General features: G+C 41.3%; 3 protein-coding genes across 3 annotated transcripts; 2 read left to right on the top strand and 1 right to left on the bottom strand.

Annotated features, from left to right (window-relative positions):
* Nucleotides 1-4,645: 4,645 nt before the first annotated feature.
* Nucleotides 4,646-7,921, top strand: LOC308084288 (trypsin-1-like; the record flags this gene model as incomplete). The annotated part of the gene is made up of 6 exons (XM_080426852.1): nt 4,646-4,691; nt 4,806-4,953; nt 5,462-5,715; nt 5,953-6,089; nt 7,221-7,322; nt 7,874-7,921. The coding sequence occupies exons 1-6, from the start codon at nt 4,652-4,654 to the stop codon at nt 7,919-7,921; spliced, it is 729 nt and encodes a 242-aa protein (XP_080282978.1). The 5' UTR covers nt 4,646-4,651.
* A 1,839-nt stretch (nt 7,922-9,760) lies between these two features.
* Nucleotides 9,761-13,763, bottom strand: LOC308084279 (serum amyloid P-component-like). Its single transcript, XM_080426843.1, has 5 exons — nt 13,693-13,763; nt 13,241-13,295; nt 11,928-12,030; nt 11,326-11,623; nt 9,761-10,134 (listed from the first exon to the last, which is right to left on the bottom strand). Exons 2-5 carry the CDS (start codon nt 13,293-13,295, stop codon nt 9,916-9,918), a joined length of 675 nt encoding a protein of 224 aa, XP_080282969.1. The 5' UTR covers nt 13,693-13,763; the 3' UTR covers nt 9,761-9,915.
* A 5,511-nt stretch (nt 13,764-19,274) lies between these two features.
* LOC308084286 (trypsin-1-like) lies at nt 19,275-22,552 on the top strand (the record flags this gene model as incomplete). The annotated part of the gene is made up of 6 exons (XM_080426850.1): nt 19,275-19,335; nt 19,451-19,598; nt 20,104-20,354; nt 20,491-20,627; nt 21,890-21,991; nt 22,505-22,552. The coding sequence occupies exons 1-6, from the start codon at nt 19,296-19,298 to the stop codon at nt 22,550-22,552; spliced, it is 726 nt and encodes a 241-aa protein (XP_080282976.1). The 5' UTR covers nt 19,275-19,295.
* Nucleotides 22,553-24,101: the final 1,549 nt, after the last annotated feature.

Below are 24,101 nucleotides of genomic sequence, written 5' to 3'. Positions count from 1 at the left end.
CCAGGTATAGCAAGAAAATGCAGTGCAGTCTACTTTATGAGATGGTACGGTGATGGTACGGTTACACCGCATGTTAGAAGTCCAATTCTGTGACCTGCCGACCTGCCGTAAACAAGGCTCCAAACATCCCAAAACAAACTAGTAAGGCTACTTCTTGGCCTCAAACACCGAACCCATCTAACCCCTGCTCATTTTTCTAGAATTGGATGGCTTAGGGTTAAGAACAGAGTACAGCAACTTACAATGGGCCTGGTCTTCAAGATACGCCACAACATTGTATTTGTCAAAATACTTCCAAAACGAAGTCCACGATCTTAACACCAGAGGCAGCTCCACGGATCATGTTCAATCCAGATTTGTCTCAACAAAGGGAATGAACTCATTCTCATGCTATTCAACAAAAATGTGGAATGCCCTACCTAAAGGAGTAAAGGAGTGTAAAACCCTACTCACTTTCAAAACTGCCCTAAAGAAACACCTTCAGGAGGCTGCAATTCGAAAATGGCCCCTGTCAAAGTCCTAACCTAACCCCCCACCCTCCCCGAACCTTTTCCCTTATTTTCCCTTTTTTTCCCTCTTGTACATATGTTTTACTTTTCATACCAGTAACCTGTAAGCTGATTGTATGACGTTCTGTATAGTTGTGTATACTGTCAGTCTCTTATATGTCATCATGATTTGTAGACCTTGCATTGTGAATTTGTACTTCCATGTACTGTTGTTCTCATGTCTTACTAAATAAAGTAGGCTACATCAATGAATCAATCAATAAATTGCAGTGATGGCAGGACGCAACGGACATGAACAGAATTCAATAGGTAACCAAATGCGGTGTAACATACACGCGACACACAAGGCTTGCTTTTAACAAATTCCTCATGTTTTATGTCCCAAGGCTGCCACACACACACACACACACACACACGCACACGCACACACACACACACACACACACACACACACACACACAGAGAGAGAGAGAGATGCAACGCTGTCACGCTGAAGTAATCAAATAAGCAGCGGGTGTTGTGTTTATCTTAACTTGAGTTGGAACAGCGTGTCTGTGTTTTTTTTTTATTGAATATTTTATTTGGCAAAAAATGCAAAACAGCACAGTTACATTTAAAATACTTTGTCTAACAGGTCCGTTCATAAACGTCCTTGCGGACTTGTTTCCAATGAGGGCCTTGGTATTCAATTCATAGGCATATATAGTGGCACCAAAGTTCAAATATCATTACAAAATAAACAGCAAAAAAAATAACACTATGTACAACAAAAAAAAATAAAAAAGGGGAGAAAAAATATGTACAAGAACAGGGGGGGGGGTCTGCTGTCTAACGGGAAAATTGTACTACCTCCTCCTTTGGCCTCCTGAAAGGTGATTTTTTAAGGCTCTTTTAAATGAGCCCAGCGAACTGCATTTTTTGAGGGATGGAGTTAGACTATTCCAATCCTGGGTGGCAGTGCTGTAGAAGGAGAATTTGCCCATGTTTGTTTTATGGGTGGGTGGTACCAAATTGTTGTTAATGCTCCCTCTGGTATTGTGACTGTGGGTGTCGCTAACCTTTTGGAGGTATTTACTCAGATATGCGGGAATAGGGGGCATATCGGGCAAATTTGCATTTACAATTTTGAAGGCCAGTCCCATTTTTAGTTGTTTAACCCTGTCTTCCACCCTGAGCCAGCCTAGGCTGGCAAAATGGGTGGGAGAAAGGTGGGTCATGGGCCCCAATCCGAGGAGTAGCCGAATCAGTTTGTTTTGGGAGGTTTGAAGCTTAGTCTTCAGTGACACTGAGGTGTTGGAGTACCAGGAGGTGCAAGCATAGTCAAAAAGTGGTTGAATCAGGGCCCCAGAGAGGGTCCTGAGGGCCTGAGGGTTGACAAAAGAGGAAACTCTGCCCATAAATTTGGTTCTCTGGTTTACTCTTTTGACCACCTTTGTAGCCATGCTTTCACCTGTCATGTATTTGTCAAGAACACAACCCAAATAGGTAATCTCTTCTTTGCTAGAGATAATTGTGTCATCGACTTTGACCTTGAAATCATTTACATCCATCTGTCTGAGGGAATGTTTGGTCCCAAAGAGAATGGATTCAGTTTTCCCAAGGTGTAGTGACAGTTTGTTTTGTGTCCACGCATTATGCACTGTGTAACTCGAAGTGTATGACACGTCAGTGCACTTAGGCCGCATACAGGGCAAAATGTTGGACACATGTAAAGGTGGATAAGTAAATGGTTGCCTTGCCACAGCCATGAGCGATTTTTGTGGCAAATTTGAAGACAATTGGATAACTGCTCTGCTCTGGGTTTGTAGTCTGCATACATACTGTACAGGCTGGCTGGGGCCGGGCTTCAATTAAGGTAGGAAGATAAAAAATGTAGATTGTTTTTCATACAAGCTCCCATCATTTGTAGTTTTCCAGAAAGGGAAGAAGAATAGGGATAGAAGGAAAACAGGTCAGATATACAAATACTCCTGATATCATATGAGTAGAGGGAAATATACTGTACATATACAAACAGGTCAGATATTCAGATATATGAGTAGAGTAAGATACTGTATATACTGTACATATACAAGCAGGTCAGATATTCAGATATATGAGTAGAGTAAGTATATATATATAGTGTATACTGTATATATTGTACATAGGGAGCATGGTTAGAAGAAATGACGATGGAAAAGGCAGTTAAAATAATATCATATAAGCAGATATGAGTTTTTACTGATATTTGTCAGGACTCCTGACACCCAGATTGAAACCGGGACAATCAAGCTAACAGACTGAGCAGCAAGCTAGGCTTAGACAGGAAGTGGAGGGGAGGTGGGACAACTAATTTGTCTTCTAATCATTTTCAGCACGTCTGATGTACAGTACAGACTGTTACGCGGAAGCATTTGAAAATGTTGTGAGCCAACAGTCTGTCTAGAGAGACTACTCGGTAGTGGCATTGTCGTCGCTCGTTGCTCAGTCAAGTTTTAGTTGGGTGTTGTATTTACAAACAAAGCTGCTCAAAACAAAAGGTGGAGTACCCTACTCCGTTACAGGTATCCAAATGGCTTCTCAATTGGTGCGTTATTACTACCACCCCAGAATGGCAGCCAGTCCAACAAGCAAGCACCCACACACCAAATTCTTCTATACCCAGAGGCATACAAAATAGATCTGAGGGTTAAACATGCAAAACAATTACCTGTTTTTGACTGTAGACTCAGGTGACTGTGCCATCCTGGTGCTGCTTGACCTGAGCACTGCATTTTCAGTTAATCACAATATTTTAATCTTGCGCCTCAGTCATCCATGCCCTCATCTCCTCCCGCCTAGATTATCACTTACTAGATCAGCAGAAAGAAGCTCAAAGTCCCACGCACCCACTTGAAGTTAAGAGGTGACCGTGCCTTTTCGTTCACTGCTCCAAAATAGTGGAATAGCCTAAGCTACCGATTAGGTCTGCACCCTCCTTGGATATTTTTAAAAGCAGACTCAAAACGCACCTATTCTCCCTGGCTTTTTAAGAAAACTTCCTGCCCTAGGAAACTTGGACACTTTTTCATGTACTCCCACATTTAACCTCAGCTATTTGTCTTCCTGTTTGTTTTTGTATGTTCTGTATTTGATGCTTTTTTGTGTTTTAACTTTTATGTCTTGCGTACAAGTGTACAATTTTCTTAATGTGCAGCCTTTGGTTGTTTTTAAATGTCCTTTATAAATAACATTTACTTGACTTAATTCTTCTGTGTCCAACATCACATGACCTTTACCCAAACCCTGGCCTCTATAAAATATGGAACAATATAATAAAGGTTGATACAGTACTTATTGTCTCCAAACTATGGTATCACATTATTCATGAAAATGTAATTCAATCGTCAAATATGGCTTATTTACTGTAGTTCTAGTCCTTTCCCAAATACGTCCAATCTTGACATGTATGGAGCTATGAGCTGCAGATGGCCTGGTTCTCACACACACACACACACACACACACACACACACACACACACACACACACACACACACACACACACACACACACACACACACACACACACACACACAAACACACAAACACACAAAACAAATTACATTGTGTTCCTGTTAATTTAATATCTGCTCATTTTACTACATTATTATGCAATTGTTCACAGCATCAAAATGTACACATAATGCAGAATATCCAAGACCATTTGGAATGCTTGCATGCTCAAATTTGTTAATTCAAAGTAAATTAATAGTTAACAGGAATGTGAGTTCATGCCATTAATTAATAATTACATACATTTTGATATCAGTAGTAAGAAGGCACACATTTATAGTCATTTATTATTTAAATTCAGAAAAGGTAAAAGTGCTGTTCATTTATTTAAGTAAATACCTTTTTCTTTCTTTTTTTTAACGTAAATACCATCATCAAATTATACAAATTAAATTCCTTATTTTGGTCTTTTCATAGTTGAATATAATTGTATCTGAGCATCCTGATTGGTCCACCAAGTGTGTGGGGAGTGTCCTGGAGGGACTGACCACTGTAGGGACTGACCACTGGAGGGAGGGACTGACCACTGTAGGGAGGGACTGACCTCTCCATATAAACCAGGGGTCCAGGTGAAGTACCGTACTCTAATCCACAGAATCACACAGCAACCATGAGGTCTCTGGTTTTCATTCTGCTCATCGGAGCTGCTTGTGAGTATAGGCCTAGATCCTAAAGACACTTCAACTGATTGCTAACTGTTTTGACTTCCCATTTGTTTACCGAGGACAAAATATCTACTAGTATATTCCATGTGTGTGTTTTAGTTGCAGAGGAGGACAAGATCGTCGGAGGAGATGAGTGTGAGAAACACTCCCAGCCCCATCAGGTGTCTCTGAACTCTGGCTACCACTTCTGTGGTGGTTCCCTGGTCAACGAGAACTGGGTTGTGTCTGCTGCTCACTGCTACAAGTCGTAAGACAACATTTAATATAATATTTAGAATGCATTTTGAATAACTCAACTCATAAGGTGGGGGGCGGCAGTGGCTCAGGGGTAGAGTGGCTGGGTAGAGTGAACTGGAAACCGCAAGGTTCCCAGTTCGATCCCGGGCTGGGGGGCTCCTCTAGAGTCAGTGTCAAAGTGTCCTTGAGCAAGACGCTGAACCCACGCTGAATTGCACCCGATGAGCAGGTTGGTGCCTTGCATGGTTTCCTCCGCCATCGGTGTATGAATGTATGGGTGAATGTAATGCACAATCTATGTAAAGCGCTTTGGATAAAAGCGCAATATAAATTTACCATGAGGTGTATGGACAACATCTTAAATGTACGATTTAAGGTTGAGTTATATTAAAAACATCACAATATCTAGATACCTTGTAACCTTTCTCACGTAGGCAACATGACCCTTCCTGGCCTGAAATGTTCACCTGTATTCTGTCTCCCTCTCTGCCCTTTTTTACGCCTCGCTATATTTTCAGGCCTGTTCAGGTTCGTCTTGGCGAGCACCACATCGAGGTCGATGAGGGTACCGAGCAGTGGATCTCCTCCTCCCGTGTCATCCGTCACCCCAACTACAGCACCTACAACAACACCAACAATGACATCATGCTGATCAAGCTGAGCAAGCCCGCCACCCTCAACGAGTATGTGCAGGCTGTGGCTCTGCCCACTTCCTGCGCTGCCAATGGCACCATGTGCAAAGTCTCTGGCTGGGGCAACACCATGAGCTACTGTGAGTATACAGTAGCAGCTTTTTAAAATGTGATTAAGTTAAGCTCAGTCTCCCTGGTGAAAAAGTGCATCTAAATGGTCCATAACTCAGTTCAGTTCAGTTGTGTATCATATTTACATATTATACGTTACGCCTAATCTCTCCATTGTGCTTGTGCATAAAAGCATACAGTAGATGCAGATTTACTTTTCCTTCGTTGTTTTTAACCATTTCCACTTTGACTTGTATGTACCCCAGATGATGAGAGTGAGAAGCTGCAGTGCCTGGACATTCCCATCTTGTCTGAGAAGGACTGTGACAACGCCTACCCTGGCTTGATCACTGACGCCATGTTCTGTGCTGGATACCTGGAGGGACGCAAGGACTCTTGCCAGGTACTGTAGTCAACAAGGTTCACCTGCAGAGGTCCTCCTTCTCCACCAATGTATCTGAACTAGAGCGCCCGGCCGCCTAGCCGCGCACAGGGCTCTAGTGAGGGCCCGCTTATTTTGGGGTTACAAAATCGTGGGATACAGGGAAAAAAATGGTACATGGGGGACTCCCAGGCGGTCCGCAGACCCCCGCAAAACATCGCAGACCCCTTCGGACCCCCGCGAAACATCGCGGACCCCTTCGTCTGGCTTTTGTTTTTTCAATAACCTGGTTGCTTGTTTTTGGCGCACAATCTGGCAACACTGACCTGGTTGCTTGTTTCTCCAACCTGGCAATCCATTGGTATGTTTATGGCGTTCTACTTCCGTGTCCGTGTATCGCATCACTGTCGAATCCTTGGGATCTTTACCCTAGCCTTTCAGCGCGTATTTACCAGCAGCGTCACTACACGCTGTATTTAGATTTTTCCACGCTTGCGCTAAAAGAAACACTACACAGGATTATTATTTCATGTCAACATTCAAGTACAACGATCAGAAGATGTAACTGAGGTAAAGTAATGCGTGACTCTGCAAGTGTAACTAAAGTTTCTGTCCCTCCCTCTCTCACTTTCCATCTCCCCCCCACACACACACGCACACGCACACGCACACGCACACACGCACGCACACGCGCGCACACACACACACACACACACACACACACACACACACACACACACACACACACACACACACACACACACAATGCCCCCATGACTCCTTCGTGTCATGTCAGAGGTGTCGCACACACACTTGTTGTGGGCTAGTTGACATAGCGTACGCCACCCGTAAATTAATCGCGCACGTTGTGGCTTGTGTTGTTAGTGACATGTGATATGTTGTTGTTGTGTTTAGTGCGAAACAATGACACAGGAAATGAATGATAACAATGATGAGGGAGTAAGGGACTTTTTTCTAATGTATTATAGGATAGTAAAGCAGTGTGCTAGAACAGCCTAGTGGACATTCCTTTTACAATATAATTGTATTGAGAAATTAATCTATGACTTTCACTTTCCTCCTCTTCATTTCCCTTTTCTTCTCTCTCTCTCTCTCTCTCTCTCTCTCTCTCTCTCTCTCTCTCTCTCTCAGGGTGACTCTGGTGGCCCTGTTGTGTGTAATGGTGAGCTGCAGGGTGTTGTGTCCTGGGGATACGGCTGTGCTGAGGAGGGCTTCCCTGGTGTCTACACTAAGGTACAGTATGCCTCAAATATTGAAAACCTAAACAGCAGCAGCTGCTATAACGAATCTGATAAAAGAGGTCTTTGAAGTGTATCTTTTTTTGCCACCAAACAAATGTATCTTGAAATCTTGTCTTGTCTTTTTCTATTTTCCACTCTTGATTCAATTCAATTCAAAAAGCTTTATTCATAGTTCTTATAATGTCAACAATACAGACAAGAAGATTACCCTTTTGTCCTTTACAAAAACCTGTAATAATAAACAGTATAACATTTTTATGCTAATTGTACACATCGATATATGTAATTCATTTTTGCTTTTTTGTTGGCATTTTACTTTATTCTGACTTTTTTATTAAATTTTTATTATAATTTCGACTATTATTTTATCCATCCACAATATTCAGAAAGCTATATACAAAACTGTTGCATTGTTGCAATAGCTGTAATGCATGTGACAACACAACCCAGGATCATTGAACCATAACAGTACAATACACAACTATACCATATAAATATATAAGCCAAGCTGAGTATGTTAAATATTTCTGTCTCCATTTTCAGGTGTGCATGTTCAACGACTGGCTGGAACAAACCATGGCCAGCTACTAAGTCTGATCCTACCTCCTGTAGGCCTATCTACCACAACTACCATCACCTCAGCCATCATACCTCAAACACACTACCTCTAGTATTGCTGTCCCACAGTTATTTTTCTATCTTGCATAATAAAGTCTTTCAGACTTAAATGTATTTATTCAATGTAGATTAGCTCGTATTGAGTCTAGGTTTCATATAGATCCACATGTAGCAACACTGTATGTTTTGATATTCATTATGATAGCATTTAAACATGCAAATAAAAGTTTAAAAACACACAAAGGCATCAATAACTCTTGAACAGTAGGTCATCAAAATCTCCGGATGCCTTGGATCATGATGCAACTCCATCTAGTCATTTGTGCCAGGCTAGATTTTCCCCATTTCACATTTTCTTCCAAATACTCTTTTTGCCAGTCCTCCTTTCAAATATTGTTCAAAAGTCACACAAATCATCTGGATCGGAGTCATGTGATGAAAATGTATCACTCAGTTAGCAGATTTCATTCCAATTGGCTATGACTGTCATCCAAATTTTGAGGACCCTAGGCTAGGCAACCCGGCCTGGCGGGGATCTGCGCTTCGAGGAGCACACTTGTTTAGGTTACTCTGTGCTACCAGTAGATTTTTTTCCCCTGACTGACTGAACTGCAGGGATTTAACGTAGCCTTGGTGGCCACTGGCCAAGCTGTGGGAATAGAAGAGAGGATATCATTTTCCTCACGGTCCGCGAGTTGTAATTTTACTCCTGCTATGAACCCCGATTAAGAATGTACAATTAAAGCCATAATCCTGGCTTTAATGGTACACGTTCTTAATTAAAACTAATATTATTTGGTTTTGCTATTTTATTTATTATTATAGCAGCACACACGTGTTCAGTGCACAAACACGTTGATCAGTGTGCATGCATGTATGTTGTTAGTAAGCCAGCAATACGTTAGGGTAGTTACATATTCAGATACATTAAATATTTTAATAATAAACAGGCCCCTTTTGATACGAAAGTAACCCACGGGAAAAGTGAAGGTATAGGCTATGCCACTGCACCTATGCAGACACCAGATGCAATGTTGTCCTCGCGATTTCAGAATGTTGTTTTATGCCTATGATAACAGCTTGTAAATCAACGTAATTAGTTGATAGTAAGGCTACTAGGCTAGTAAGACTGTCAAATAATCCAATTTTCAATAATAACAGAGAGTATAACATACTATTATCTTCGAGTATAGTTGGCAAAATATTCTGTCTGTGGGATTTATGTTAGTTGAAATAAGGTTATATTCTGGGACAGATCTGACTAGTTATGATTTGACTTGATCTGGCCTCGATTGGACTCTCTCTGATTCATCCAGGACGTCCTTTTTCGTGGTCAGGAATTATTTTGTTTTAGATCAGGTGATATTCTGGGCCAGATCTGACTAGTCTTGGTTTGACTGGATCTAGCCCCAATCGAGACGTCACTGATTCGTCCGGGTCCTGACTGCTTGCTGGGTTAGTTAACTAAACCAGCATTTGACCTAAACTTTAGTACCCCAAAAAGGTTGCCACATAACATAACATAATATAACACAACATAATGTAGTGTAACATTAACATAGCGTACTGCATAGGGCTGTGCAGCATAATGTACTGTAACATACTGTAATATTGTGTGCATGGCTGATCGTGCAGTATAACATAACACAACGCAACACAAAGTAGCATAACACAACATAAGTGTAAGGTGCCTCTTGTCATAAGAGTGATGGATGTATAGTATAGTGAAATAATGTGAAAGTGTACAATTTAAATGACCCTTGTTGTTACTTGATGTAAAGACAGGGGAGGGTGAATAGTTTTTACAGTTTTAATAGTCATTAATCACATTGGACATTCAAAACAAACATCCACAGTTTGGAAATTCGGGTTTTGAGAAGATTATACACTTATATTGCAGTTGAGATTCAGAGAATATGAGACCTGCGGGGTCTAATAGTTTGGATTCATTCAGTTTTGAGATTCATTTAAACACATACTACTTGATTCTCTTCTAGCACCACCTTTCCTACAGTCTCAAACTCCAGAGCCCTCCAGTTGAGCACATTCCCTGGGGTGAAGTTGAGATTGTCCATGTACCGCTGGATCTCACAGGATGAGAGGACATAGTTCCACATGTGGACGTCAGACATCATCCCAACAAAGGACTGAGCAGCTTCAAAGCCACCACCATGAGAGTCCTGCTCCTGTAAGCATGGAAGAGGGTCAATATTAGCTGAAGCAGTAACAATGAGATTTCATGTGCCCAACATAGACATTGAAACAAACCATAATGACCTGCTGTACTATTTTCCATTGGATGTTATATTGTTTTGTTTGTAAAGAAGACCACCTGAAGGCTGAAGGAAGGTAAAACCTAGTTATACAAGAGGAAACAGTAATGTTAACTTCCTTATCTACTTGAGCTGCTCATTGAAAACTGGAACCATATCCATTTTTTAATTGGAAATGAGAGACTAACTCAGAGATATTGATTATATACTGTACAGTATGCTCTTCATTCAAAACAATAATGTGATAATAAAGTTATATAAGTTAACTATTTGTTAACGTATCACAGCTACGATCTGATTTAACTAATAAACTAGAAAATGTGCTCCTCGGAGCACAAGTCTCCGCCAGCAGACCCGTGCTATTTTAATAGCACGGGTCGTCTTGGTAGAACGGGTCGTCTTGGTAGAATGCGCGTGGTTTTTGGTGTTCTGCAGGGGCGACTGAATATGTAGTGTCTGCATCTAAAAAAAAATCTTGAAGCAATGTGTCATATGGGAGTCCTCGTAATTGACTGGTTTGTTCAAATGCTTGTCTGTCTTCTTCATCTTCATTGTCTTGAACAGTTTCAGCAGTTGATTGGTGTGTTTGATCTATGTCATAATGTATTTGATCAAGGTGGCCAATTGTTACAGTATTAAGACTTCGGCCTTGTTGTGGGATCAATTCAACTCTATAGTCCTCTTCTGTGTTACTGTTGTAGATGAGTATGCTTTCTTAGCTTTGGCCTTCTGCGCCTTTGCTTGACCAATGTTAGGTGTTCTCAGAGGGACACACACGCACGGACGGGTGATTTGTACTGGAAGGTACTGTTCCAATCAAGACTGATTGATCCTGTCTTACCTCACTTCAAAAACATAAATGGCTTTTTGAAGTGACACACCTATTTATAGGATTTTATTTCGTCATGTGTCTCGCTAGCCAATCAAAAGCATTGGTGACAACATATTGTCACGTGTCACGTGAAGTTTGACCAATGTTAGCTTGGCTAGGGGGGAGGTGAACACACGGCGGGACGAAGCGAAAACATACTCTCCGCCTCCGGTGGAGACAACTAGCCATAGATAGATTCATGCTGTATGCATGATGCATTTTGACAACACTACCTGTCCAATCATGATGCTTGGGGTTCCGTTGATGCCTCCAGACTTGAGTAATTTCCTGGAAGTGGGTCTCCCATCCAACCACAGCTGTCCCAGTCCAGTCTTGGAATCCCAGGTGGCACACAGGTCGTGCCAGGTGTTAAGCTTGTACTGTTGCCCATCAAAGATCCCAAATTTAGTCGAGCCCGTATACAGCTTAATCTGGCTGGCAACCTCCGATTTAAAGATGAGGAATGTGTTAGCATCGGAGGGAATGGCCATGGAGAACAGGGCGTGGTTCCTGGTGAGGTCTGTGAAGGACCTGCAGGCAGGTGTACAATTATGACACCAAAGTATGTCATGGGTTCTCCGGTTAGTCAGTTGACCATACAGTATAATCATAATATTCTGAGTTTGAATCTGGATATCTCCACCGGGTTATTAGACCAGGAGGCGGAGATTATGAAATTACTAAAGAAATTATCATAAAAGCCAAAGGTTCAAGCTCTAAAATGTAAAGAATCATGTTTTCATCTGCTAGAGAGGCTGAAAAAAATAATAAATTGAACATTGACAATTCTGTAAAGTTTTTCAGAAAACTCTTATTAGCATCGCCTCAGGTCTACCTCAGGCAAACAGTCACAGCTTCGAATGTGTTTTGAGTTGTCCTTAGCTTCACGTAAGCTGTGTTGGTCTGCTGTGGGAAGGTGAACATTTTACCTGTAAGGTCTAAACAGAAAATGACAGAAATTATGTTATTGCCAACAAAAATTTGCATCTGAGAAGAAAAACAAATGGACTGCTCTTAAAGGATGTCATATGTGTTTTTACACTTTTGGCACAATAGACATGATAAATAATTGGAATTGTATGTATTTTTTAATACATACAATTTTATTTAACCAATCTGTATGGTAGAGTATGGTAATACAATAATTAACACATCTGCAGTGATTAGAGGTGGATTCCCCACTCTTCCATTGAGAAATGTAAACCCTAGTGTCAAGTAAGACAGACTGGTTTTCAATGTCAATAAAGTTATTTGAGGCAGATGGCACACCGGATTGGACACTAAGTGCACCGTTGTTATTGTTATTGTTGTTATTTTAGAAAACAATAGTATGTCTACATTTCCGTATTATGTGACCATAATACAGAACAAATAGCCTTGTTCTTGATTGACATGTCTTTTGACTTTTTTTCTGTTTGTTTCTTTACAGCCAAAGTGAAGATTGTTAAAAATGTAGTTTTGCATAGCCGTGTGGATAAAATAATCAGAGTTTTTGGCTGCCATGTCATTGTATGTGCCACAGTTGTTTTTTAGCTTGCACCGTTAAATTCTTTGTTTACATCAGCATAAGCATTACATAATGGCGGATATGGTGAAACTAGCACTGGTTCTAACATTACTAACAGGACATTTTACACGTTTATACATAAATGCACAGTTACTATTCCACCTTATCGAGGAACAGACTTCACTGGTTTTAGTCTGGTAGTGGACTGTAACAAGGCTATGTAAAGAAGGAGAGAGATCACCTTATGTTAGGCTATGCACTTGGAGGAAAACGGAATGCAAGTAATGGAGTGGGTGGACAAGGGTATGAATAAACACTATATTTGAATGATTGAAAAACTTTTACAGGTAATTGGTTCAGGAAGATAAAAGTAGACATAATATACATTGTCCTCTGATCACTTGTTTTCCCATGTGTGCAGATTGTATAATGTTATGGGCTGCCTGTCCTCCACAGCTGCACAAAGTGGAGGACAGTAAGTAGATCAACTCAAATTAAGTAGTTACTGTAGTAAGTCTATCCATCTATTTGTACGTCTACAGTAGGTGCCTTTCTCCCTCTGTCTATCTGTCTAGACTGTTACATTGCAACCAAAGTACTGTAATTTTGTATAATTGAGTAAACCAAGCATTTTACTGTACCTTGTGGAGTAGCATTACAAAAAGCCAACATCAGAAACAGCAGGAAGAACTTCATCTGGCATGAAAGAACAGAAATCAATGTCATCTTTATTGTAGTTTGGACATCGTTGCAATTTATATTGTTCCATCTAATTGCTATTGTTGCTCAGTAATTTCTTTGTTGTTGTTAACGCTAATACAATGTTGAGGAACCAAGAACAAAGATTTTTTATTTATTCTTGTGTACTTAATTGCATATAAGATCTACTGTAACATTAAAAATATTGAATCTTGAGCCATGAAATACTATTAAATAGAATTAAATGAGACTGTGGGACTGTATGAATAGCAGACCTCACATTACTTTGCTATGTCTGTCCTTAACATGATGTGACTGCAGATAGTTAACCAAAAAAACAACTCTACACTAACTATAATCCAGTAACATAAACTACTCTGTTCATTGACCTTACCTTGTGCTGATCTGTGTGAGTGTTGGATTGTTGTGTGAGATCTTGGACGTATGGTAAGAGATTTTGACCTCTCTAACTTCTTCTTTTCTCTGGGTGGAGACAGGGCTCTGGTTCCTTGTTCCTCTGTGGGAACTGGGGAGACTTCCTTTCTCAACTTAGCTTTCTCAGCAACTTTTTTAATGATAAAGCATGAAACGCATTACTGGAATAAGCATGATTACTGTAATGCATATACGTGCGTGCGTGCGTGCGTCGCTTCGAACTCACGAAATAAGCATTTGCACACACTTTCTCGCAAAACATTTTTTTATGGCCACCGCAGAACAAAATCTTCGCGTGCGCGGCCAGTCAGACAGTGTGTGTGTGTGTGTGTGTGTGTGTGTGTGTGTGTGCGTGCGTGTGTGTCAGTGTCACCCACCCACACACACACACACACACACACACACAGACTTTGTCTGTGTCAGTGTCAGACACAGCGACACAGAGAGAGAGACATACTGTAAACACACACCGTGAATTAGGAACGAAGCCATGTATATCCAGGTCCTGGTATAGCAAGAAAGGGCAGTGCAGTCTACTTTATTTTGTCACAGGTGCGAAGATGGTAGGGGAGAACGGGGTAAGATGAACCTCTGGGTAAGTTGAACCACCCCCTGTATCTTTAAAACTATACACATGAGTTGTCATGTGACCTTAAAATCAGGACACACCCATCATTTCCACCTGGCTGTGAAGTTGAGAGACACATGGGCAAAGTGATGAGCATAAATTTCTACACAAAAAAAGTGTTTTTTGCTGGTCAAAGTTAATGTTTTACTTTTCTGGTATAATGATTTTTATTTTAAAGCAAATGTACCCAGGTTGAAACTTATATATCATGCATGTTGGTGATATTCCAATGTATAAAACCATGTGAATCATTTAGCTAAAGAGATTAGCCTGAAGCATTAAGCTTGCCAGGTTAGGTCAAAATGGTGGCCATGGGGCAAGATGAACCAAATGCCTTGGGGTAAATTGAACCAATTATCCTAATATTAATCACCATTCATATTTTTTATTGTGTCTTTTCTTCTCAAATTATGCTGTATGACCTTTCATTTGGATGAATACACTCATTTAAGAGAAGTTTTCAATATTGTATTAACAATTGCAAATATTAAAAGGTTCTGAATAACAAACATTATTTAATTGGTTTTATATTGTTTAAATACCATTAAGAAAATAAATAAGACTATTTGCAAAAGGGAAATGTGTTATTAAATTATTGTTGATACGTGAATACATTATTTGTTCAAGTTTAAACTTGAAAATGCAAAATATCATATGGGTAAATTTACCCCTTGACTAGGATCAACTTACCCCTTACCTGGGGCAAGTTGAACCACATGACCACTTTTTTTTTAGAACCCATATTTTTACAACCATTTGTCATAGATGCACACTCATTATTTCAATTGATAGAAGACATCTTGAAGTTTTAGTAGATGTTTAGATTTGACTTCCATCTCATTTTTCCTTGCCTAGAGGTCAACATAAGTAAAAAGTGGTTCATTTTACCCCGTCCTCCCCTACTGTGTTACACCGCATGTTAGAAGTCCAATTCTGTGACACGCCCGTTGCGACATACTAAAGCCTATACAACTTGTGCTATAACCACGCCCTCCTTCGGTGGGCAACGCGGAAGTGCCTCTGCCTACAACAACTGCGGACAATTTTTTGAGCCCATATAGATTTTGACCGCGACGGAGGCGCGCCGTCTCAAGCTAACTTGAGCCACGTGAGTTCCCACCGAGCGAGCTCAAGCGAGCAAGTTGCCGTGTCGATCATTGTGAAGTTCGCTTGGGCCGACTCAGCGCTGTCCGAGTTATGTACCGATAGGGACAGAATCGTAAATCATGTTTTGGCGAGAGCGTTTGCCCCAACTGCCACTCAAAGTGGCTACTGGCCAATCACAGCGCGTCCTTGCACAAGCGTATTGGCCAATCACAGTGCGTCCTTGCACAAGTGGTATAGGTTTTGATCACGCCCTGCCGTTATTGCAGTGATGGCAGGACGCAACGGACGTAAACAGTATTCAATAGGTAACCAAATGCGGTGTAACTTACATGCGACACACAAGGCTTACTTTTAACAAATTCCTCATGTTTTATGTCCCACGGCTGCCACACACACACACACACACTAAAGCCCTGCACAAGACCTTTTTATTTATTTACTTTATTAATTAATTATTTTTGAGCGTGCGCTTTCACTGGTGCCTGCAGCAGCTGCACTAGTCTCAGCTGCGCTCTCTGCTCTGATTAAAACAAATCACAAGGAGTCAAGAACGCACACATCACACTAAAAAGTAAGAAATCGTACTGCATGATCTTACGTCCTCGCAGCATATTTCCACGCACTTCTGGTGATTGGGACGCACTTTGTTCCGTATTTTGAGGTCGGGACTTTCCACCTTTACACAGACGACACACAGTTGTACACACTCTTTGGCTCCCCACACACAACAAATAATATCACCACCTCCCGACCCTTGGCTTGACACAAACCACATCTGCCATCTGCACACTCTGCCCTTAAATTTTACAAACAAAGAAATGCTGTTGTCAACAGGACACCAAATTAAAAGCACCCGCTTGAAGTTAAAAGGTTACCGTGCCTTTTCGGTCGCTGCTCCAAAATTGTGGAACAGCCTACCTCTATCGATTAGCTCCGCACCCTCTTTGGATATTTTTAAAAGCAGACTCAAAACGGACCTATTCTCCCTGGCCTTTTAAAAAATCTCCTGCCTTGGAGGAATTGTTGGACACTTTTTCATAGGCTCCTACATTTTAACCTCAGCTATTTGTCTTCCTGTTTGGATTTATATGTTCTGTATTTGATGCTTTTTTGTGTTTTAACTTTCATGTCTTGTGCGTACAATCTTCATAATGTGCAGCCTTTGGTTGTTTTTAAATGTGCTTTATAAATAAAATGTACTTGACTTGACTCATCCGTGTCCAACATCACATGACCTTTACCCAAACCCTGGCCTCTATAAAATATGGAATAATATAATAAAGGTTGATACAGTACTTATTGTCTCCAAACTATGGTATCACATTATTCATGCAAATGTAATTGAAGGGCCTATTTAGTTCTAGTCCTTTCCCCAATACCTGCAATCTTGACATGCATGGAGCTACAGTGGGGCAAAAAAGTATTTAGTCAGCCACCATTGTGCAAGTTCTCCCACTTAAAAAGATGAGAGAGGCCTCTAATTTTCATCATAGTTATACCTCAACTATGAGAGACAAAATGAGGGGGAAAATCCAGAAAATCAGTCTGATTTTTAAAGAATTTATTTGCAAATTTTAAGGAAAATAAGTATTTGGTCAATAACAAAAGTTCATCTCAATACTTTGTTATATACCCTTTGTTGGCAATGACAGAGGTCAAACGTTTTCTGTAAGTCTTCACAAGGTTACCACACACTGTTGCTGGTATGTTGGCCCATTCCTCCATGCAGATCTCCTCTAGAGCAGTGATGTTTCGGGGCTGCCGCTGGGCAACACGGACGTTCAACTCCCTCCAAAGATTTTCTATGGGGTTGAGATCTGGAGACTGGCTAGGCCACTCCAGGACCTTGAAATGCTTCTTACGAAGCCACTCCTTCGTTGCCCGGGCGGTGTGTTTGGGATCATTGTCATGCTGAAAGACCCAGCCACGTTTCATCTTCAATGCCCTTGCTGATGGAAGGAGGTTTTCACTCAAAATCTCACGATACATGGCCCCATTCATTATTCCCTTTACACGGATCAGTCGTCCTGGTCCCTCTTAAGCAGGTGCTTAAGCCAGTACATGTCTAGGCCCGTCTGAGGTTTACTAGAGAGCATTTGGATGATCCAGAAGAGGATTGGGAGAATGTCATATGGTCAGATGAAACCAAAATAGAACTTTTTGGTAGAAACTCAACTTCTCGTGTTTGGAGGAGAAAGAATGCTGAGTTGCAACCAAAGAACACCATACCTACTGTGAAGCATGGGGGTGGAAACATAATGCTTTGGGGCTGTTTTTCTGCAAAGGGAACGTCCGTGCAGCCCCGAAACATCATTGCTCTAGAGGAGATCTGCATGGAGGAATGGGCCAACATACCAGCAACAGTGTGTGGTAACCTTGTGAAGACTTACAGAAAACGTTTAACCTCTGTCATTGCCAACAAAGGGTATATAACAAAGTATTGAGATGAACTTTTGTTATTGACCAAATACTTATTTTCCTTATAATTTGCAAATAAATTCTTAAAAAATCAGACAATGTGATTTTCTGGATTTGTTTTCCTCGTTTTGTCTCTCATAGTTAAGGTATAACTATGATGAAAATTACAGGCCTCTCTCATCTTTTTAAGTGGGAGAACTTGCACAATGGTGGCTGACTAAATACTTTTTTGCCCCACTTAGGAGCTGCAGATGGCCTGTTCACACACACACACGCACGCACGCGCGCACGCACACACACACACACACACACACACACACACACACATACACACACACACACACACACACACACACACACACACACACACACACACACACACACACACACACACACACACACACACACACACTATTTTTAAAAGTATATTCTTTAATCACTTACACCAAAGGTAAGGTACAGTTGAGTGCAGAATTATTATGGGAGCCTGTAAATATAACTGAGATGAATTGTACATTTTCAATCACTGTCAAGTAGACTTAAAATTAAAGTCTGTCCCTGGGTGTTTAGATGTCAATGGCAATATTAATTTTTGATTGTTAAACAAATGTGTCAAACATTGTGCTTCTACAAGCAACAATATTTGATAAGAACCTCATTTGCAAGATTTCAAATTAGATTTTTCAGGTGTGTGTGTGTGTGTGTGTGTGTGTGTGTGTGTGTGTGTGTGTGTGTGTGTGTGTGTGTGTGTGTGTGTGTGTGAACAGGCCATCTGCAGAACTCTACTCGTGGCTCGTAACTCCATGTATGTCAACATTAGAAACCAAAAAATTGCATCGTGTTCCTGTTAATTTCATATCTGCTCATTTTACTACATTATTATGCAATTGTTCACAGCATCAAAATGTAAGCATAATGCACAATTTCCAAGACCATTTGGAATGCTTGCATGCTCAAATATGTTAATCCAAAGTAAATGAAGTTTGTGTTCATGCCAATATGAGTTCATGCCATTAATTAATAAAGTATATTAATTCTGATATCAGTAGTAAGAATGCACACATTTATAGTAATTTATTATTTAAATTCAGAAAAGGTAAAAGTGCTACTCATTTATTTAAGTAAAAACCTTTTTCTTTCTTTTGTTTTATGTAAATACCATCATCAAATTATACAAATTCCTTACGTAAGCAACACATTTTGGTCTTTTCATATGTTGAATATAATTGTATCTGATCATCCTGATTGGTCCACCAAGTGTGTGGGGTGTGTCCTGGGGGGACTGACCACTTCAGGGACTGACCACTGGTGGGAGGGACTGACCACTGTAGGGAGGGACTGACCACTCCATATAAACCAGGGGTCCAGGTGAAGTACCGTACTCTCATCGACAGAATCACACAGCAACCATGAGGTCTCTGGTCTTCATTCTGCTCATCGGAGCTGCTTGTGAGTATAGGCCTAGATCCTAAAGACACTTCAACTGATTGCTAACTGTTTTGACTTCCCATCTGTTTACAGAGGACAAAATATCTAATTGTACATTCTATGTGTGTGTTTTTAGTTGCGGAGGAGGACAAGATCGTCGGAGGATATGAGTGTGAGAAACACTCCCAGCCCCATACGGTGTCTCTGAACTCTGGCTACCACTTCTGTGGTGGTTCCCTGGTCAACGAGAACTGGGTTGTGTCTGCTGCTCACTGCTACAAGTCGTAAGACAACATTTAATATAATATTTAGAATGAATTTTGAATAACTCAACTCATGAGGTGGGGGGCGGCAGTGGCTCAGGGGTAGAGTGGCCGGGTAGAGTGAACTGGACTCCGCAAGGTTCCCAGTTCGATCCCGGGCTCGGGGGCTCCTCCAGAGTTAGTGTCGAAGTGTCCTTGAGCAAGATGGTGAACCCCTAATTGCTCCCGATGAGCAGGTTGGTGCCTTGCATGGTTTCCGCCATCGGTGTATGAATGTATGGGTGAATGTAATGCACAATCTATGTAAAGCGCTTTGGATAAAAGCGCTATGTAAATGCACCATTTACCATGAGGTGTATGGACAACATCTTAAATGTACGATGTAAGGTTACGTTATATTAAAAACATCACAATATGTGATACCTTGTAACCCTTCTCACGTACAACATGACCCTTCCTGGCCTGAAATGTTCACCTGTATTCTGTCTCCCTCTCTGCCCTTTTTCACGCCTCGCTATATTTTCAGGCGTGTTCAGGTTCGTCTTGGCGAGCACCACATCGAGGTTGATGAGGGTACCGAGCAGTGGATCTCCTCCTCCCGTGTCATCCGTCACCCCAACTACAGCTCCTACAACACCAACAATGACATCATGCTGATCAAGCTGAGCAAGCCCGCCACCCTCAACCAGTATGTGCAGGCTGTGGCTCTGCCCACTTCCTGCGCTGCCGCTGGCACCATGTGCAAAGTCTCTGGCTGGGGCAACACCATGAGCTACTGTGAGTATAATATTTACATATTATACGTTAAGCCTAATCTCTCCATTGTGCTTGTGCATTAAGCATACAGTAGATGCAGATTTACTTTTCCTTCGTTGTTTTTAACCATTTCCACTTTGACTTGTATGTACCCCAGATGATGACAGTGACAAGCTGCAGTGCCTGGACATTCCCATCCTGTCTGAGAAGGACTGTGACAACTCCTACCCTGGCATGATCACTGACGCCATGTTCTGTGCTGGATACCTGGAGGGAGGCAAGGACTCTTGCCAGGTAGCCTACTGTAGTCAACAAGGTTCACCTGCAGAGGTCCTCCTTCTCCACCAATGTATCTGAACTAGAGGTCTGGGCGCCCTGTGGGCGCCCGGCCCCCTAGCCGCGCACGGGGCTCTAGTAAGGGCCCGCTTATTTTGGGGTTACAAAATCGTGGGAAAAAAATAAATAAAAAAAAGATACATGGGGGACCCCCTGGGGGTCTGCAGACCCCCTGGGAGTCTTGGGACCCCCGCGAAACATCGCGGACTCCTTCGGACCCCCGCGAATTATCGCGGACCCCTTCGGCTGGCTTTTATTTTTTCATGAACCTGGTTGCTTGTTTTTGGCGCACAATCTGGCAACACTGACCTGGTTGCTTGTTTCTCCAACCTGGCAATCCATTGGTATTTTATGGCGTTCTACTTCCGTGTCGCATAGCAGTGACATCACTGTCGAATCCTTGGGATCTTGATCCTAGCCTTTCAGCGCATATTTACCAGCAGCGTCACTACATGCTGTATTTTGATTTTTCCACGCTTGCGCTAAAGAAACACTACACAGGATTATTATTTCATGTCAACATTCAAGTACAACGATCAGAAGATGTACAGTAACTGAGGTAAAGTAATGCGTGACTCTACAAGTGTAACTAAAGTTTCTGTCCCTCCCTCTCTCTCTTTCCATCTCCCCCCACACACACACACACACACACACAGCTCCTTCATGTCGCACACGCTTGTTGTGGGCTAGTTGACATAGCGTGCGCCGCACTCTAAAAAATTCACAGACCGGATTGCTTATTTCTCTCGCGCAACCTGGCAACGTCTTTGAGCCTCGGTAGGTTTCGCTCGCCCGTGCCCACGCTAAAGGGAACGAAAGGGTGTCCCCGTAATTTGGTCAGTTTGTGCTGGCTGCAATTAATTATGCTCCGAGGAGGCAAATGTGTGGTGAGCAATGAAAAGTAACCTACGCCACCCGTAAATTAATCGTGCACGTTGTGGCTTGTGTTGTTAGTGACATGTGATATGTTATTGTTGTGTTTAGTGCGAAACAATGACACGGGAAATGAATGATAACAATGATGACGGAAGACGGGACTTTTGTCTAATGTATTATAGGATAGTAAAGCAGTGTGTTAGAACAGCCTAGTGGACATTCCTGAGAAATTGAGAAATTAATCTATGACTTTCACTTTCCTCCTCTTCATTTCCCTTTTCTTCCCTCTCTCTCTCTCTCTCTCTCTCTCTCTCTCTCTCTCTCTCTCTCTCTCTCTCTCTCAGGGTGACTCCGGTGGCCCTGTCGTGTGTAATGGTGAGCTGCAGGGTGTTGTGTCCTGGGGATACGGCTGTGCTGAGAAGGACTTCCCTGGTGTCTACGCTAAGGTACAGTATGCCTCAAATATTGATATTAATATTTTAAAAAAGTCTTTGAAGTGTATATTTTTTTGCCACCAAACAAACGTGTCTTGAGATCTTGTCTTGTCTTTTTCTATTTTTCACTCTTGATTCAATTCAATTCAAAAAGCTTTATTCATAGATCTTATAATGTCAACAATACAGACAAGAAGATTGCCCTGTGTCCTTACAAAAACCTGTAATAATAAACAGTATAAAATGTTTATGCTAATTGTACACATTGATATATGTAATTCATTTTTGCTTTTTTGTTGGCATTTTACTTTATTTTATTTTTTAGTATAATTTCGACTATTATTTTATCCATCCACAATATTCAGAAAGCTAAATACAAAACTGTTGCATTGTTGCAATAGCTGTAATGCATGTGACAATCAAACCCAGGATCATTGAACCATATAACAGTACAATACACAACTATACCATATAAATATATAAGCCAAGCTGAGATATGTTAAATATTTCTGTCTCCATTTTCAGGTGTGCCTGTTCAACGACTGGCTGGAACAAACCATGGCCAGCTACTAAGTCTGATCCTACCTCTTGTAGGCCTATCTACCACAACTATACCATCACCAGCCATCATACCTCACACTCTACCTCGCGCTGTCCCACTATTGCTTGTCCCACAGTTATTTTTCTATCTTGCATAATAAAGTCTTTCAGACTTAAATGTAACTTTGTTGTAATGGGTTTCATTGTGTTTCTACTCCCCACATATATGATTGCCTCCCTTTGATTATATCACAATGCTAGATCTCCCTTTACACATTTATTCAATGTAGATTAGCTCGTATTGAGTCTAGGTTTCATATAGATGCACATGTAGCAACACAGTATGTTTTGATATTCACATTTAAACATGCTAAGCTAATGCGAAAATTGGACAGAGAAGCAAAGACTGTGGTTCTGCCTCAACTTCAAAGAAAAAATAACGCACATCCTCTGTATCTTGGTGCTGAGCCAAACTGTAAGAACAGAATCATGAAAACAAAGCGGGGGCTCGCAACTCACTTTTGAATTCTCCAAGCTTTTTATTTGCAACAAACAGCTCAATGTTAAATGGCCATTTGTTTCCAGAGTGTAAAAACAATGAAGTATAATAAGTAATGGTGGGGAATAATGTACCGTATCCATGATTTTAACATGCATCATTATCAGGCCTAATTTTGTTTTGGGGGCTTTTCTGCCTTTATTTTATAGGTATAGTGGAGATGGACAGGAAACAGGGAGAGGGAGATTACATTACATTACAGTCATTTAGTTTAGCAGACTCTTTTATCCAAAGCGATAAAAGCGAGATGGGGAGAGACATGCAGTAAAGATCGTCGGAAACCGGAGTTGAACCTGTGATGCACTGTCAGGCTACATTAGAGCCTAAGTGCCCGTACCGCTGGCCTATCAGGCCTACAATTATCCGTCAAGTTGTCGATAAGCCCCAAAATGTGCGGATATACAGGTTTTGTAGCAATTTATAAGTTGGCCAGTGTTGTCAGGGGCTGACTGTCTTTCAACAAGACTGGACTGGGACAAAACATTTGACACTGACATTTAATTGCCTATCAAATCAAGTTCAGCAGGGCTGCACATAGCGCTGGTCCATAGCGTTAGAAGGAGTTCTCCTTAACGCTATGGTACTTTTGATTCTTTCCCCTCGCACCGCGGTAGCGCAGCCTCTCGTCTGTAGTAAAAATAAAAAATACACTTTTGCTACTCACCAAAACAAAGACAGTTTTATGGAGTTGAGAGCCTACTCTACTAAGTGGGAAAACTCTGAGCCCCCCACCTCACGTCTAAAATAGACTTTTTGGCCAGAAAATAAAATATTTCACCGGAAGGAAGAATCTGGTCAATAGGAAAATCCCATTGACCAGATCTGTAGAGGGCACTGTGGAGTAAACAAAAACCTTTTTCTTTACGGTGAAATATTTTATTTTCTGGACACATTTTTTATTTTAGACGTGAGGTGGGGGGCTCAGAGTGTTCCCACTAAGTAGAGTATGCTTTCAACTCCATAAAACCGTCTTTGTTTTGGCTGCACATAAAGTATACTGGAACCCTGAATATATGTCGGTGA

Source organism: Gymnoscopelus braueri, assembly GCF_963280865.1.
Source record: "Gymnoscopelus braueri genome assembly, chromosome: 4".
NCBI lineage: Eukaryota > Metazoa > Chordata > Actinopteri > Myctophiformes > Myctophidae > Gymnoscopelus > Gymnoscopelus braueri.
The sequence above is the reverse complement of the archived record's forward strand: the minus strand, read 5'-3'. Positions and strand labels throughout refer to the sequence as shown.